Consider the following 17,825-nt stretch of genomic DNA (forward strand, 5'->3'; position numbering starts at 1 on the left):
TTGGACCCTCTACAGTTTTGGGTTTGGCCATTTTCCCTTAGCTTTTCACCTAGGAACCACTGATGAATAATCCTTTCAACCAGCCCCACATTTCCCAAGGAAAACACTCCCTGGGGGACACACTGATCAAAACCAAAGCACATTTAATTGAACCCAGAATCACATATGCATGCACACTCCCTCCCCCAAACAGAGGCATATCATATGCACACAAACACACCAGCTCGTTCCGACTTGCTGCTTAGTAGCAAAAGTGGGTGAACTACACAGGGATTAAAGCGTTAAAAAAAACACAGCAAGAATACGATGCTTGAAAGCACTGTGTCCCTGGAGAGATTAGAGTAGCTGCCTGGAGATAAAGTAATGATGATGGAAAGATCTTCCTTGCAGAGATTCTATTCCTAATTATCTCCTCTGCAAAAGAAAAAAAAAATGATCTCCCAGCTTTTATCTGTCTCCTGACAATTTTAGCTCTGTGCCTGCCTCGTTGCAAGAGGCCGATGCTTGCAGAAAGGAGGAAGGAGAAGGAATCGGCACAGGAGGCAGGAGCGGTAGGAGAATGAGAGGGACAAGAGGCAGCGCTTCATTTCTGTCACAACCAGCAGAAAAGGCAGAGGGACAGATGAACGATCACCGCAGCATTGTCTTTCCGAACCCAAAGTCAGCTTTGCTGCGTTTTGTCAGGCAAACAACAACCAGGTCTGATTCACTGTTACACGAGCAAAAGAGACAATAAGATGTCTTCCGGGGGGGGGGGGCGGGGGGGGGGGCGGGGGCTTTGAGGTTATGGTGAGGGAAGAGGACTTTTTCCACAAGCTGGCAGGGGCAGGAAAATGCCCAGCTTGTTCCTCCCCCTCTTTTTTCCTTCTCAAGACAGCTAGAAAGCAATTATTCTTTCAGCAGCCAGCCGGCAATGAGGACATTTCAAACGTACACCAGCCAAAAGACCACACAAAAGATCAGGCCCACAAGCCACTCTGCAAGACAAGGATGGGCCCTGACGGAAACCTGGGCATCACGCCCAGCAGCTAGGGCTTTGCACAGGAAGTATTATTCTGTAGCTTGCTGCTTCTCCACCTGTATTAATTTCAGATGAATATGTTCCTAGACTCCCAGGAAACTGTTTTAAGCCCTGTTTTATAGGGAATTGGTGTTTGGCTAGCAAACACAGGCTTCCTAGGGAGCCCAGAATAAAGGAAAGCCTCAGAGCAAACAGGCATTACAGATAAAAAGGCCACGGAGGGAGGCGATGAGCTCAGTAGGGATGGGGGTCAGTATTACAGGAGCTGTTTGCAAACTCATGACCCATCCTCGCTTTCTCCTTCTTTCCAGTTGCATCAAACTTTCCAGATGCACCCAGTTGCATCGCAAACACAAGCGGCTGCCTTTCCCATGCAATGAAAACACATGAACTGCCCCAAACCACTCCAGTATTTATCCCTGTTTAAAACAAAAGGTAGAACTAGGCCTCAAAGGGGTTTTAAGTCAGAAAAATGCAAAGTCTCCAGATACCTGGCGATCCGGCAGCGGGTGCAGCTCAGAGCCCACCCCTGCAGCCTGCCCTGCCAAAACCCACCCCGGAGCCTTGGAAAAGGCGGGAAGGCCGAGAGTCCCCTGGAAGCCCCTTTGCCAAGCCCGGCCAAGGGAGGAGACAAGGCTCCTCGTCGCCGCCGGCAGACGGCCCCCCCCCTCCCAGCAGCTCCAGACCGGCGCCGGCGGCGGCCCACGAATGGGGTGGGCACAGGGCCCGCCCCGCCACTCGCGGAGCACAGCTGTGGCTCCTGCGGCCACGCAGGACCGGGGTCCCGGACCCTTTCCACTCGCTATGGCCGGGCTGTTTCACGAGGCCCCCCGCGGTGCCGCCACCGCAGCCCCGGGCCCTCCCGCACTGCTGCCACAGGCACCGGGCCGCGGGGCGGGGGGCGGGGCGGCGCAGGACAGGCGCCCCACGGCCACCCTGCCGTCCCCGCCGCCGCCCCAAGCCCCCGCGCCGTCACCCGCAAGGCAGACAGCCAATCAGACACGCCGGGCGGCCCCCTCGCATCCAATGGACGGCGAGGTGGGTGGGACTTCCTGCGCCCGTTGCTACGACAAGTCACGGGTCTTCCTTAGCAACCGGTGCTTGGGCGGCGGCGCGGGCCGCGGTGGCGGCGCAGGTGAGGCCAGGCCCGGAGCCCCCTCGTCCTCTTCTCCCTGCTCTGCCCGGGGCTGCTCGCTGAGCCCTTTCCCTCCTCGTTCCCTCTCCTGGGGCTGAGGGCAGCGGGCTGGCGTAAGGGGGCCGCTGAGGGTGTGCGGCCCGCTCAGGCCGTGTTCCGGCGCTCCCCCGTCCCGTCCCGCAGCCCTTGGTTGTGCCGCGGAGGGAGCTTGGCCTTGCCGTGCCCGGTGGCTCCGATCCTTGCCCCCCACCTCCGGCCGGGGCTGTGGCGTGGCCTTCCGGGCCCACGGCTGGCGGGCTGCCCCCCTCTTCTAACCGGCGCAACCGTCTGTCAGCGGCTTCTGCCCAGGGAAACCGCCGCTGGCCCGTGGGGGCACCCCCGGCGGCCTACGGCCCTGAGCACCTGCCGGCGGCAGGCTGGGTGTTGAAGTAGCTCCCGGGGTTTGCCCCGCTGCGGGAGGCCGGTGCCAGTCAGGTGGAGGTTCTGTCCTGTGGAGGCTGTTGTGGGGACATCTACAGGTCCCGTGGTCCCTGTGTGAAAGCTCGTCATCTTTTAGACTCTGCTTTAGCCAGCAGCTGTACACACTCTGCATAAATGCTTGGTCTGTGTGGTGTTGCCTGGCACCGTGTTCTGTTTTCCCCTTAATGTGAGATCACCCTTGCTTCCTTTAGGTGGGAGAGGAAGGTGGTTTGTTCTGGATGAAAGAACCAGAGGGAAGACTGTGGTGAAATGTTCTGAACCTGCCAGTCAGATGGTGCTGTGCCTCTGCATTGCCCAAGATGAGGCTGGCTGGTAATTAGGCCCAGAAGCACAGTCCAGCATTTTCCCATATGGTCCTCCCCAGCTGACAAATGTTCAGGGATATAAGGAGCAAATGTACAAACCAGACCAAGATGTTCCTGTTAAGCATTTCCGTCCAGACATGTACACTGATCCTGTTCCTAAAATACTCTTACTCTTTGCTTGTCATACGCAGTTTGAAAGTCTCGCAGATAATAGTGTCCTGGGAGAACCTTTTTGGAATTAATCAATAGATATAATGGCTGATGTATTGTTCTCCCTTCCCTTGTTGGAAGCTATACCGTTACTTGGCTTTTTCCTCCGTGTCGATTGGTGCTTCTGGGAAGTGCTGTGCTCTTGAAGCCTTGTTTGTGGAAAATGTTAAGTTTTTAAAATTTGTTTGCATTAATGGTCTGTAAGATAACGCTCTTAAGTGCATGGCTTGTGAAGATGGTACTGAGAAACAGCAAGTAAGCAGGATAGGACAATATTCTCATAATAATTTTATTGGCCTTCCATTTTAATTCAAAGCTTTCTTTCTCTTTCATGTTTGTTTTTGTTCAAGCAGTGTCCTCTGAGCTGGAAATTTTCCCCTCCTGCTGAAGCTGCTCTGCCTGTGTTCACAGAGCTGTGCTCCTCTCAGCTGCCTGTGCCGCAGCACCTTGCTGAGCTCCAGGCCATCCCCTCTGCCCCTTCCCGGGGTCACTGTGGAAGTACCATGGCAGACACCGGGGAGGGGAAAAAGGAGGAAGCTGACTATAAAAGACTTCACAGCTTTCCACTGATTAGGGTAAGAAGAGGGATGGATTACGCATTTACCAGTGTTACAGACAAGAAATTCTACATTCGTTCTTACCAACCTTCCAAACTAGAATTTCTCCCACTGAGTAGCTGCTGTGAGAATGTACCGGTGGTCCTGTGGAGGGATCCTGGTCATCACTGCTGCTTTCTCCCTGTCCTTGACCTCTGTCAGAGAAATTGATTAGCACCATTGTGTCCCCTGTCTGTTCTGTGTACTGTGCTGCCCTGTCCCTCTCCCCTCAAGTTAGCCAGGGGAAGCCTGGGGCAAAGTGGTTGTCTAATAGAATGAACATGCTGCCTTTGGAGCCTTCTCCTGTGTTGTGGATGCAGCTTGCTTTTTATCCTAGAGGAGCTGGAGTAAGAGACCTTGCCAGCCAGCCAGCCAGCAGAACAGAAAGAAAAGTCCGTGTAATTTAGACTTTATGCTTACAGCAATAATTAAGGACTGTGATTGGAGCAGCATTAACATGCTTTCCCTTCATCTTCAGAAAAACCGACAGATGTATCTATCTTCTCCTTTAAGCTGTGCTTACTTAGTGCTAGTCTTAATGTTAGGTAGAGAAGAATTCTGCATTGCTGGTGCAAAGGGGCACTTGTAATGCAGTAAGCCATTTTCCTATTTACTGTTCTCTGAAACAGTGGAAATGCTTGGTGTATGGACAGGCCCCTGTTGTTGGTGATGCCCCCCACCTTGAAGCAAGCATTAAAAGTTGCAGGGACTAGCTGCCTTTTGCCCATACCCAGCAGTCTAGACCCGTGCTATAGTCTGTGCAAAAGTAATAGCTACTTACTGTTGTCTTGTGTCTAGCTCTTATTTTTCTGCTTAGTTCCTCTTGTTTGTTTGCTCTTTCCAGCACACTGACATGCCAGAGGAGATGCGTGTAGAGGCCATGGAGCTGTGCGTTACGGCATGTGAGAAATACGCCACCAACAACGAGGTACTAGCCAAATCCCAAAATGGCCAGCCTTCAGTTGCTGTGGCTCAGGAAACCTGCAGGAGCAGGGCTAAGGGTGCAGGGCAGAGTAGAGTCAAATCCTGACATCCTATTACTCTCTGCACTGAACAAGGGTAGGAGGCAGCAAAGAGCTCGGCTAGATGTTGGATTCGGTTCCTTTTGTCAGCAAGATCCGTACTAGCACTTTGCTTTCCTGCAGGAAGCAGAGGTTAGTAGCGATGCTGCCTCCCAGACTGTTACGCCTTCCTGATCCTGCCTTGCCTGTGACATGCTTCTAAATGTTCATAAAATGTTCTGTGTCCTGAGGGCTTGGTTCAGCACTGTGTGGAGACTCCTGTTTTGGGGATGAGTACAGGAAAGTCTTTGAACCTTTAGGTACAGTCTGTTAAAGTCTTCCCTCTCAGCTTTCAGCCTCTTGAATGAAATTACTTGAGACCATATAAATGGGGGAGTGATGTAAAAGTTACAGTCTTTAGAAATGTTGCCCTTAACTTTGAGAACCAATGATAAAGAAAAACACACCTTGCTTCTTGGGCAGGGCACGGGCTGCCTGTTGCCAGAGCAGTTTTGTGTTGGAGCAAGGCAAAGATACAAAGCCAGAGATTCCTTCTGTCCCATCCTACCTGAGACGCTGCATGTCACTGCAAAATCTTCCTCTCCTTTTTTTAGATCAAGCAGGGTGTGATCTGGGAGAAGCAAGCCTTTTAAAAGTTAGCCTAGTTTCAGTGTTTTGGTAATTAGCTGGAGTAAAAGAAAATATGGACTCCTGTAAAAATAGTCACAGCTTAGTGACCTGAATCTTCTCTCATGCTCACTACACCCAGCATAACTCAATCAGCATCTAAATCAGAATTCTTGCTTCAGACTGTGATTGCTAGATGCAGTTCTTTATAATTTCTCCTAGCTGCTGTGTCAGAGGCTGATGAAAACACAAAGACCTGTTTTACCCTTGGGTGTAGCTCTGGGGAGGTCCCAGTTCCTGAAGTGCAGCTGCTATAGCCTGTTGCCCATGACTTGAGTAGTTGTATTAAAGGGAGAAGATGACTAGGGGGATGTTTGCATAAAAACTCACTCCTTGCTCTGTCTCACCCTATGCTCTCCTCCTTAACATTCTGCAGAGTGCTGCCAAGATGATCAAAGAGATGATGGACAAGAAATTTGGGTCCTCCTGGCATGTGGTGATTGGGGAAGGTTTTGGCTTTGAGATCACTCACGAGGTGAAGAATCTGCTGTACATGTTCTTTGGTGGCAGCCTGGCTGTGTGTGTCTGGAAGTGCTCCTGACGTCTGGCGGGGTCCCATACAAGAGATTTCTTGTACGCTGCATTCAAGAGATTTCTTCCTTCTCTTGACAGTTTTGTACAATCTGGAGGTGGGGCTTTTTTTTTTTAATAGTTAAACATCAAGATTTTTTTTTCATATTGACTTAACAGTTCCATGGGATACATATAGTTGGTGCATGTGTATGTATAAACTTGCTAAGCTGTCCTGTCCTTGCTTATAGGATTTCTCATCTGTCTGTGGCTCTTTCTGGGGTGGTTGAGCCGAAGCAGGAAGGAGATGGGGTGTAGGTATCTCACGACACGCTGCAGAGCCGTGTAGCAACGCTAGGAGGGGGAAGCAAAAGAGAAAAGGTGCTATCTAACCCTACGGGGGTTTTTGTCCTCCCACTTGTTCCACGTCGTGCCCTCTCTTCTCTGCCTTCCCTGCTACCCTGTGGTATGGCTCTGACCGGCACCTGTTTCTCCTCTCTCTGAATGCTGAGCATATCTTCTTTCCCCCTCACTTTTAAGATGTCCGTACAGAACTGGCAGTGCCAAGGGTCCCCATGGAGGCAGACTGAGCTCGCCCTTCCCCATTTCTTTTGGGAGGGCACAACAGCTGAGCTGCCTGGGTGTAGGAGGTTGCTATGCAAACTGCCCCCTCCTTTCTCACCCACCACACACTGAGATAGCATGAAAACACAGGCAGCTGACGACGCCTGGGGAGTGGGTGAGAACTCTTCATAAGGCTTGAATGCCTCCCTGTCAGTTCTTGGGGGTGTTGTAAGTGCTGTGTACTTTCAGCATCTTGTTTGGAGGCTGGTAGAGGCTCCATGTGAGATATCACTTGGTCATCACAAACCTAACGTCTTTTTGGACTTGCATTCTTTTAGTCTGTTTCATTTTTTAAAGCTGTCAGTGTTGGAGGATGGAATGAACGTAATTGTATGTTACGTATATGGCTTATTTATATAAATCTGGGGAACTGTTTTTACAATAAAAATTTAGTAAAATGTCCTTTTCTGTGTGTTCTAAAATGAAAATCTCAAAGTGGAGCACAAGAAGGAAAAGTAGTTCAGGAAACACAGAAGTAAGTAAGCAATGGTATCGCTCAGGTGGGGGACACTGACAAGTCTCCATCCTGCATGTTGTGTGACCAGGTGACTCATAGGTACCAGAGACGTGGTCATCCTCCCTATTCAGTTCCTTTCACCAGTGCAAGCCGTGACGCTGAGGAAGGTTGCCAGGCCCTCAGTGCTGCTGACCAAAGTCATCAGTCCACACAGCTGTCTAAGCAGTAGCAGCAAGGGAGTGTTCCTGTGTCCTCTGCCCAGCCAGTATGCCCCTGCTCTGACCTTTGGGGTCTCATATGTGTGGCTTCCTTGATTTTCAGACTTTCTTAGCACCTCACCAGCAGTACTGCTGGCACCTCATGTTTTGTGAGAGGCCACACTCTGGCCCATAGTTCAAGTCTGAAGGACCTTTCTGCGTTAGTGCCTGTGGTGGATCAGAATGGTGGAGGGTCTTACAAATCCTTTTGTCCCTTCTCTGAACCTCAGTGTGATGCTAGAGATGTCCTGCCTCCGTTTTATCTTCATCAGGAGCTCTTCTGTAAGCCAGGAATTAGAGTAATACGAAGACAACCAGAAATTATTTCAAATTTGGACCATCTGTGCTGGCTAGGCCTGATGTCCTCTCATATAATTCCTTATTGATCAGGTGGAAAGGAATTGCAGGGTAGGGGGAACACAACTGGTATCATAAGGTAGTTGGTATCACGATACCTGCTCTGTGTGGCAGACCACAGTGGCAGGATTGCTGTGCAGTGTAGAAGAGTCCAAATCCTTTGAGCTTGGTGTGGTTGCTCTGCTTGCTCCAGCTGGCTGCCTTTACATGAAGATAGCACTGTTGACTGGCAGTTTCTGCAGGTGGAAAAGATTATTTTTCTCTTCCACAGCTTTCTGTCTCCTCTGGGTTCAGAGGAAAAGGTAAAGCCAGTGTCTTTGCAGTGCTCTGCATTGGAGCATGATGATACCTTCAGCCATACTATAGTTGTTGTAATTGTGCCTCTTTAACACTAATGAATAATTAACTGCTGTGTGCATATGCACAGATGTGCTGGTCATGGGCATCTCTGCAGGGTCGTGGTGACCTGCAGATGATCACAGGGAGCTGCTTACCTCAACACACAATCTTTTGGCCTCGCTGCCAGTTTGTTATCTCTCTGGCTGCCAGCTGACCAAAGCTGATGTCTCCATGACCTGCATGGGCAATAAGTGAACGCTGACTGCTCCTCAACCTTCTCGAAGCATCAGTGTGCATGTGCAGAGTGAGGTGAGAGCTAGGTGTGAATTTGCAGCAAGTCAGGTCCCGCACTGTAACTCCCCCAAGGTAAGTGCAAGGTAGCTTACAGGGCAGCAGCAGGCTGGTTTTGTTTCCAAATGTCACAGCTTTCCTTCAAGAAGTTACCACGAAGGAGCCGACCCATTTTAGCTGGTGTGCATACCCGTCATTGGCACTGTATGCAAAACCACAAACCTCAACCTCCCAAAATTCAGCTGGATGTGAAGGCCCCTGCTCCAAGGCAAGAGTTCAATAAGATCAATTTTCCTGCCCGTTGCAAGTGGAGCCATGCTGTGCTGGCCCTTGTGTGTTAGGAGAAAGACTTCCGCCCCCCTTTTGCTGTGGAACTGGCACATTTTTGGGCATGCCTGTAATTTTGCGGGGACTACAGTTCATGGATCAGAGATGGCCCCTTGTCCTGTGTTTTCTTGCCAGAGACCCCTCTGTGGATGATGCTTTGGAGCCTCTAGGGCCTAGATGCTTTTGGCTATAAAGCTGCAGTCTCTTGCTGAAGGATTTCTACTTTACAAATTTTCAGCAGAAAGCTGGGGAAGCTGGCAACAGGTGGCTTGCTATTGTGTTCTCCTCTCCCTCTCATCTCGTGTCCCCTGCATCTTGCTGCCATTACCCATCAAAGCATCAGGCTGAGTCAGATGTAGAAAATGAGATGAAAAACACAGGGTGATGCATCGGTGCCAGCCAGTGACCCTTCCTATCCGCCCATCTCAGAGGGCTGTGCTTCGTGACTTCATCCCTCCCCACTGAGGGGAGATGGGCAGCATCATTATCAGCTGCCGGGGAGTCCTGACTTGGTGCCAGCAGTGGAAATGTCTCCGGATGTACGGCTCCTCCTCCACCCCAAGGGTGACTCGAACCTGCTGTGACGCAGGGGGAAGGCGCTGGGAAGATGGAGGAAGAGCTGGAGGGGGGAGATGGGAAGAAAGAGGTGCAAACTCAACTGCTTCTCTGAGATGATGTCATGGCAACAAAGCAAGTCGACGTGCTGTCAGGCGATCGGGGCAGGCTTTGAAGCTCTCCAGCTCTTCCCTGTTGCTGTGGGCTCATGTCTGACTCGCTGAAAAATCTTTTGGTAAATATTTAATGTCAGCATTGAAGTCCTAAGTGGGCAAGTGCCCCACCTAATGCCCCTGCCTCCACTTTCCAATGGGATGCTAAATCAGGGCAGGGGTAGGATTGCAAGTTCCCCCAGCCTGGGGAGGGACTGCCCGTCAGTAGGGTGGCTTCAGCCCCTAGGGTCCCTGTCCCTGTCTGCCTCTAGGATGTGGAGGTATCTATCCCCCTCAACCCAGTTTGGAGCTGGTTTGGGGCACTGAAAGGAGGAGGGTGTCTCCCTCTCCCCTCAGTCTCCCAGGGCTGGCTCTGGAATAAAGAAATCTGTGGCCCTGCTCTGGGAGCCGAGCCCAGCTCCTTTGATGAGAGTGGTTAGCACGTGGGTTTTGTTGGTGTATTTTTTCACTAAGCAATGACCTAACGATCCTGTGTTCCAGCTACAGCTCCTCCTAGGCGCCTTCTTTCCAAACCGTACATCCAGACTGGATCCAGCAAACCTCCCGGAGCAGTGTGTTCCCTTCCCTGGGGAAGCCATCTGCTCCTCTCCGCCCGGCTCCTTCTGCAGGGCTTCAAGCTCGCCAACCAGGCTGGAAAGCTGTCCTCCTCCTCCTCCCTGTTCGCCCTGGCTTCCATCAGCCATCTTGTTAGCGCAAGGCACGGGAAGGGAACGCAGGGCTGAATCTGGGGTGGCTGATGGTGTCAGCCGAAGGCAGTTTCCAGGCAACTGTAGTGCTGTGGGACACGGTGAGCCAAGAACATCAGGAGCACCGCGTTCTTGCTGTACCACCTGGGAGGGGGCCGAGCCTGGGACTGACAGAGCTGGCACGGGATGGTGCAGAGAGGCCAGCGCGAGTGAGAGGGTAGTGCAGGGATGCCAGCAGGGGAGATGGTCTCCAGCGTACCCCCTTATGTCTGCCACTCACCCTCCCTGGCTTGGAGCAAGGATGTCCAAGCTGGCTGCTGGTACATTACACAGCGAGGAAGGACCGTGTGATGTATGGGATTTCACACGCCCTCTGCATCCTTTGGGAAATAGAAAAGAGGAAAAACATCACTCTAGACTCTGTATCCAAGCCACCAACCTTGTTGCAGGTGGTCCTGTGCTTCTCTGTCCCTTAACAAATCCAAAGGTCTCCCCCTACAAGTCATCAGCTGGTTCTGCCCATGCAGCTCAGCTCTGTGTCCATGGATGTCACTGGAAAAGTGAATTTCTTGCGAAAATGGGCTGTCCTGCCCTTCCATAAGCTGCTAGTTCTTCCCCAACACTTGGTGGGTCCTTCTGTCCCTTTGTGCTGATGCCCGAGGCAGCAGGCAGCATCCTCACTCCTGCCTGCTTGCCTCCCCTGCCTGCTTCAGAGGCCCTGGGAGCATCCCTGCCCATGAACCTCACCTGCCCGGCATCCCTTCCGTACACTGCCAGCCCGTATTTTTCCCTCCTATTAATGCTGATACTCACCTCTCCTTCGTTTTACCTAATTTGAGTGGGTTTTGAAAGAGGGGTTGAGTACAAGTGATTTTGAATAGATGGGGGAGTGTGGTAAAATTGCTCTAGCGGAGCAGCAGGAGAAAAACTCTCCTGGGCTATGAGTGTGTGGATGTGATGGACATGGGGAACTGGGCTGAGTGGTGCTGGGCAGGGTGGGTGCTGCAGGAGAGCAGAACCGCCTTAATGCCCTGTATACAAAGAAATGTTCTGCAGCCCTGTGCAGGTGACAGCATAGAGAGATGGGACAGCGTGGGGGTTATCTGCAGTCATCGTTGTCTCCAAGCCAGCCTTGTGGCTATTGATTTGGAACTTGCCCTGTCGTTCACGCTAACCTTGGTGGTGCTAGCTTGCTCCTTATCAGCACTGATAAATCCCATTGCAACCTCCTGCCCCGTCCTGCTGTCAGCCCAGTGGTGTCACCCCTTGAGGTGCCGTGGTGACAGATCTTTCCTGCAACTCTGCCCTTGCACTGGTTGCTCTTTTGCTGCAATGCTCTAAATCCAGGACGCCTCACTCCTATTTTTGCACAGAGGCTGTGGCTGCACCAACTGTCTTTTAGCCCTGGGTGGGTGCCCACCTCTCGCTGAGCATCTCGGCCAAGGAAGGATGCGTTGCCGGCTGCAAACGCTTTTCCAAAGGAAATTTAAAGTCAGCCTCCTCTTTCTCCTGCTCTTGGCCCTCCTGGTACACCTGGCGATGGACTTGGCTCTCCCTGCAGCCCACAAGGCCTGCGGCTGCAACGCAAAAGCACCAAAAGCCTCGGGTGTCCTATCAGGCAGCCCCATGCTGGCCAGCCCCAAAAAGCTGAGCCTGCGAATCCTTCAGGATTTCAGTGGCAGCAACGGCTCCTTGGAGAAAAGCTCCCAGCCACAGGGAGCAGGACTGCATGCAAGGGATGGAGGGCCAGGGGTCCCACACCAGCACAGAGAGGGACAGACCAAGGGATCAAAGCTGGCGGCACTCTTTGAGCACCCTCTTTACAACATCCCAATCCCGAAGGTGACAGAGAAAGACAAGCTTTTCGTTGTCAACTCCATGGAGAAGTTCAGCCTGCACAGCAGCGGGAGCGACGAATGGTGAGGAGTGAGCTCAGCCCTGGCTTGCTTTTGAGGGGTATGTGGGTTTGAGGGGACAAGTGGCAGCAACCAAACACATCATTTCCCTGCGTAGATCAGCACCCTACCCGAGAGGGGCCCCAATTGCTGAGCACACTCCTCTTGTGCCTCAAATCCTCTCTTAGCCCAGAATTTCTAGGCTGCTCCCTGGGAGCCTGTAGCACATGGTGAAGTCAAAGGAGACTTGAATTATTCATAGAATTATGCAGGGTATCTTTTAGTTGATCTCCTGGTCTCCTTTCCTTCCCCAATGCAGACTAGCCTTTGGTTTGCCTTTATGTATATGAGGAAGTCCCCACTCCAGACTGCTAACCGGTTTTATTCCCCTCTCCTGACACGGTTGGAGATGCAAAGCCTGCAATATAGGTTACCTCTAACCATGAGACCGTTCCCATCCTGCATTTCGCAGGACATTGTCTGACCTCTTTAGTTTCAGCTTTATGGTGAGCTCACTGTTGCTGGCTGCCTATTTTTATCACTGGACTACTAACCTCTAATTAGGAGGGAAGATATTAAAAGCTTTAGTGTTGATACCCATAGCAGCTTCCTTACGGAAAGCACACCTTCCAAACACGGTGGCTGCTAAAGCTGGGAGAGAATAAAAGCTGGTTTAAGAGCTGGTTACCACAGATGGGCATTTGCCTCTGAGGACCACCTCACCTGTTGGGTAGCCATAGGAGATGGGTCTGGTTTGATGTAATTGGGGCACAGTCTGCATTTTCCTAGAGAGACGTATGAATTTGCATTATAGATGCCCTGGGCTGGACTGTCCCATTGCAGTGCCTGTGGGTGCTGGTACAGAGGAGTGGAAGATACCCCCAGGACCCCCACCCTGAATGCCAGCAAAATGCAAATTTGCAGGATGCACAGAGGCAGGGATAGTGCTAGCCCAAACTCATCCTTCCAGGGAAGTCAGGGGTGCACAATAAACCCATCCAAGGGGAACTGGATGGTGAGGGTGGGCGTTCAGGTCAGTGCTGGCGATGGCTTGGAAGCCCTTGCTCCTCCACCCCTGTTTTATGGATGTGTGTGTGTATTCCTGGGAGCTAATCTCTTGGGCAAAATCCATGAGATGAGCTGCTCCAGCAGGGAAATAAAGGCACGGATGAGAGAAACAGGATCAGCTGGGGGATTTTCCATGGGGGATGCAGGGGAAGACACTGAGCCCCCTCTGGCTCTGCTAGCGGGTCTTCCCAGCCACCAGCCATGGGTGGGATCTGCCCAGGTGCCAGGAGCCCCAAGGAGGACACTCAGGGCAGGGGTTTTCACCACCACCCAGGGCTTGTGCTGGGCCTTTCCCCTGCCTCACCCTCCATGAGCCGGCTCCCAGGAAGGGCCTGAGGACGTGGGGCCTGTCCAGTCCCGACTAAACACTGTCGTTGTTGTTGGGGTGGTGGTGGCTGTCGGGCTGCAGGGTCAGCAGCAGTAAAGCCGAGACGCTCCTCCCGACAGGGAAGACGGCCTACGACACCTATCCTACCTGGCTGAAATTCCACGTTGGCATCAACCGCTATGAGCTGTACCCTCGCCAGGACCCCCTGATGCCCACCCTCCTCCGGGATTTGGCCACAAAGAGGATCGTCAGCTCGGGTACCACTTCCCTGCCTGCACCCCTGCCCACACCCCTGCCCCTGCCTGCTGCCTGTCTCCCTCATACCAATGTGGCACCTTTCAGTCCAGAAGTCTGGCGGGACCCAGCTCAAGCTCATCATGACATTCCCAAATTATGGGCAGGCCCTCTTCAAGCCAATGAAGTAAGTAGAGTGGGGGACAACCCCCTACCTCCCACACGTGGTCCCATTAGGCGGCGAGGAGCGGCTGGAGGAGACCATGAGGGAAAAAATGGAGATGTGCTTCATTTGCTACCTCGCTTGAGCCCCCTTACCCCAAAACCTAGGGGAGCGGGATGGTCCCCTTCCCCTCTCCTTCCTTGGTGGTGCTTGCAGCAGGCTGGGCGCAGCTTGTGATGGGGTAGTGACCTCCAGTGGTGGAAAGAAGAAGACGGTCCATGAGGACTATCGAGGACTCTCCAGTTCATGAGGGCTTCCCAGCCCTTGGGGTTGGGAGCAGGGGGTGCATGGGGGCCTGGCTGGGGGGTTCGGTGCCGCACCCGGCAGGGAGTGACTGGAGGAGACTGGGTCTGGCTGTGTCTCCAGTAGCACTGGGGGCATAAGGTGAGGGGTGGTTTGGAGCCAAACCAGCCTTGGGGTGACCCTGTCTATGGGCATTGCCACCACCCTCCCCTCTTTTCCCAGGCAGACCCGGGACCAGGAGACCCCCATTGATGTCTTCTACTTCTCAGACTTTGAGCGGCACAATGCAGAGATTGCAGCCTTCCACCTGGACAGGTGAGCACAAGCTTTGCATCCAAATTTTCCCTCCCAGGACAGCAAAGTGGCAGAGAAATTCCTCCTTCATCCCACCTCTTCCCTTCTGTTGCAAGGGATACGTGCATCTCATGGTGATTTTAATAACTTGCTGTGAAAAACATCCAGGATCGGCAAGAAATGGTTCTGAGTTCTGTGTTTCAGGATCCTGGATTTCCGGCGAATCCCCCCAGTTTCTGGCCGTTTGGTCAATATAACAAAAGAGATTCGTGACATCACCACGGACAAGAAACTGGCCAAGACTTTCTTCATCTCCCCAGGTGAGTTTTCATGCCATCCATCCTCTCCTGCAGCCACCCGCATGGAGCTCACCTGGAGCTGGCTGCTCCTGCCCTGTCTCCCCCTGCATCAGGGCAAACCATCCCTTTGTAGACTGCTCCAGCTCCCAACGGGTCCCCTGCCACGGAGCTCTGCTCCTCAAGGCCTTCCTTGCCATTGCTTTGCTGGTGGCACGTGGCCACAGCACATGGGGCATCCTCACCCAGCTGGACCACCCTGTATGGGAGTAGAGGGCTCGTTACCTTCCTGCTGTTCGTCAACCTTTGCTTTGTCCCCATGGCCAGCGGGCAACGTCTGCTTCTACGGGGAGTGCTCCTACTACTGCTCCACTGAGCACGCCCTCTGCGGTAAGCCGGACCTTCTGGAGGGTTCCATGGCCGCCCTGCTGCCTGACAAGACCTTGGCCAAGCGCCGCTCCTGGCGCAGCCCCTGGCGCCGCTCCTACCACAAGAGCAAGAAGGCTGAGTGAGCCGGGGCACGGGGAGCATGGGGGGCAGCGGGCATGGAGCAGCAGAGCCATGGGGTGGGAGCAGACCACCCTACAGCTTTCCTCACAGCCCTGTCCCCCACCCTGGCCTCTGCCTGCAGGTGGGAGCTGAACCCCAACTACTGCACTCAGGTGCGAGAGACGCCGCCCTACAACAGGGGCCATCGCCTCCTTGACCTCATCGACATGACAGTCCTCGATTTCCTTATGGGTGAGCCCTGCCGTGCCGGCGCTGGGGGCTGGGGGGGGAACCTCGGGACCAAGAGGCCCAAATGGCTCCATGTCCCACGGCTCTACATCCCATGAAGTTTGTTGGCCAAACCGTTGCTTGGGCTGCAGAGAGCTGCGCTCTTACCCAGAGTGAAAGCAAAGGGCTGTGCTGTTAGGGCATATCCCAGGCAGAAGCTCAAAGACAAGAGATGCCAGGGAGATCCCAGCTGAACAGCCCAGGCACAGGAAACACCTCCTGGCAAGCTCCCATGTGCAGCCCCTGGAGAGCTGGGGCTGGCAGTGATGCTCCCAGGGGCTCGTGCTGCCTCTCCCATCCTTGGGGCAGCTCCTTCTCCCCTGTGCTGTCCCCTGCCATTATCTGACTTGGAGAGCTTCCCGCCTTGTCCCTGGCCACCCAGCCATGTCTTTGCAGTTACTTCTGCTCCATTTGCTGCTGTTGTCCCTCCATGGGGCTGTTGGGTTGAAAAGGGGCCTGGAGGCCCTGGAGGGTCTGCTTGTGTCCCCCCTATGGCCATGGCCACGGGACGGGCACCTCAGAGCTGCCCTCAGACCTTGTCACCAGCCCCTGAGTATCAGTCTTGCACCAGGAGGGTGCTCTGTGTCCCTGCTCCCACCTCCCAGCCCACCAGTCGATGGCAAATGTTTTGCTTCGCTGCAGGCAACATGGACCGGCACCACTATGAGACCTTTGAGAAATTTGGGAACGACACTTTTCTGCTGCACCTGGACAACGGCCGTGGGTAAAGCAGGGGGAGAGGGGGAGGCTGCAATCCTGTCAAAGGGGCCGGGGGAGACCATGAGTCTTGCCAAAATGCACCCCAAGCTGGGCTCTGAACCATGGGGTGATGCCACCCTGACACCGACCGGTGGGCTTCTCCCCCCAGCTTTGGCACACACTCGCGTGATGAACTGTCCATCCTGGCTCCCCTCCAGCAATGCTGCAGGTAAGGGGCTGCTGCTGCCCACCCCAGAGCTGCCATTGGGGTGGGGGTCCCCAGGTTGAAACCTCTCCCTTCTTGTCTTTGTCAGCATCAAGAAGTCAACCTACCTGCGGCTGCAGCTGCTGGCCACTCAGCCCTACCGCCTGAGTGACCTGCTGCAGGAGGCGCTGGCCACTGACCCCCTGGCCCCCATCCTGGCCGAGCCCCACCTGCAGGCGCTGGACCGTCGCCTGGGGAAGGTGCTGGTGGTGGTGGGACGCTGCCTGGCCAGGGCAGCCCACCCAGACGAGGTGCTGGTGGATGACGTGGGGTCCCGGCTGTGATGGAGGGCTTGGTGCCCCACTAAGTTGGGGTGTCTTGGTGCACTGCCGAGGGTGTTGTGGGGACTGGCATGCAGCTCTTGATTCTGTGTAGCTTTGGCTTTCAGCAGCGCCAGAGCCGGCGGTGCCATGTGCTAGGAAAGCGGGCTGTAAGGATAGCCAGTATAGGGAGGGTATTTGAATAAAAAAGGTTGGCCTAGTGGAGAAGACACAAGCTGAGATTTCCCCCACCTGGCTTGTCCTTGTGTGCCTGGACGTGTTGCTTCAGCTCTCCAAAGCCTTTTAGGAAAGGGTAGGGATTTCTCCTGGTTTTGTCCAGCAAGAGCTGCCAAACTCAAGGAGCTGGCAAGCTCCTGCTGCCCCAGCCCTCCCCAGCACGGCAATGCCCTGCTGATCCCCAAAAAGAGAGCTGAGGCTCCCCACTGCCAATGTGGGGAAACTGAGGCACAAGCTCCCAGCCACCTGCCACTTGTCCCTGCCCCGCTCCTCCCACACCCACCTGAAAACCTCCACAGCTCCGGCATCGCCACCTCTGCTGCAGCACTGGGGTTGCAGCAAGGGGACACAAACCCCACTTCCACCCACAGCATCCCCCCAAATCCCCTGGGAACCGCTGCTGGCTCCCTCCCTGCCCAAAAAAGTGGCTCTCAGGAGGGGACGGATTGACCCAGAGCCACGCACCCTATTTAGTGCCTGGTGGCTCAGCACCCAGCTTATCCCCTGAGCCTCCCAGGGAGGTTAATCCACAGCAGGGTTACGTCAGCTGGGGCAGGTGCCATTGCTAAGGCTACCGCCAGTGTCCGCAGGATGGGGCACAGGGCTGGCATCTGCATGGCCAGAGATAAAGGTGCCACCGGGGAGATGTCCTCTGGCCCAGCCAGTCACCCACAGAGCGATGGGAAGCCGCAGGAAAGAGTGAAAAAGGGCGGCTGGCGCAGCGGGAGACAGGGCTGCCCTGGAAAAGCCAGGCGGAGATTTAGGCCGGAACAAAAAATGGGCTCGAAAGGGAGAGAGAAAAAAACCAAAAGCGAGACAAAGAGGATCTGTCCACGTTACACAACAGGACTGGGGACTCTGAATTGGGGTTTGTTGTGACGTGCCCCCCCCGCCCCCGACGCTGGCAGCATGTCCTGCTGCTGCCCTGGCTGCTGCACCAAACCCCGGCACAGGGAGGAAAAGGTTTCAGGGCTGTTCTGCAACAGGTTACTCCC

The 17,825-nt window shown here is 54.0% G+C and overlaps 2 protein-coding genes across 3 annotated transcripts; both read left to right on the top strand.

Annotated features, from left to right (window-relative positions):
• The first annotated feature begins 2,084 nt into the window (after positions 1-2,084).
• On the top strand, positions 2,085-6,971 carry DNAL4 (dynein axonemal light chain 4). Of its 2 annotated transcripts, none has more exons than XM_055809092.1 (4): positions 2,085-2,156; positions 3,502-3,726; positions 4,592-4,675; positions 5,812-6,971. In XM_055809092.1, the coding sequence occupies exons 2-4, from the start codon at positions 3,655-3,657 to the stop codon at positions 5,974-5,976; spliced, it is 321 nt and encodes a 106-aa protein (XP_055665067.1). In that variant the 5' UTR covers positions 2,085-2,156; positions 3,502-3,654; the 3' UTR covers positions 5,977-6,971. The 2 variants fall into 2 exon arrangements, with proteins under 2 accessions (XP_055665067.1, XP_055665066.1); XM_055809091.1 differs by having other exon boundaries at positions 3,505-3,726.
• A 4,471-nt stretch (positions 6,972-11,442) lies between these two features.
• LOC101924597 (extracellular serine/threonine protein kinase FAM20C-like) lies at positions 11,443-16,823 on the top strand. Its single transcript, XM_005232923.4, has 10 exons — positions 11,443-11,930; positions 13,384-13,559; positions 13,645-13,723; positions 14,225-14,317; positions 14,501-14,616; positions 14,920-15,100; positions 15,224-15,333; positions 16,012-16,093; positions 16,238-16,297; positions 16,383-16,823. Exons 1-10 carry the CDS (start codon positions 11,461-11,463, stop codon positions 16,615-16,617), a joined length of 1,602 nt encoding a protein of 533 aa, XP_005232980.4. The 5' UTR covers positions 11,443-11,460; the 3' UTR covers positions 16,618-16,823.
• The last annotated feature ends 1,002 nt before the right edge of the window (positions 16,824-17,825 follow it).

Source organism: Falco peregrinus, chromosome 6 (genome assembly GCF_023634155.1).
Source record: "Falco peregrinus isolate bFalPer1 chromosome 6, bFalPer1.pri, whole genome shotgun sequence".
In the NCBI taxonomy this organism is placed as follows: Eukaryota; Metazoa; Chordata; class Aves; order Falconiformes; family Falconidae; genus Falco; species Falco peregrinus.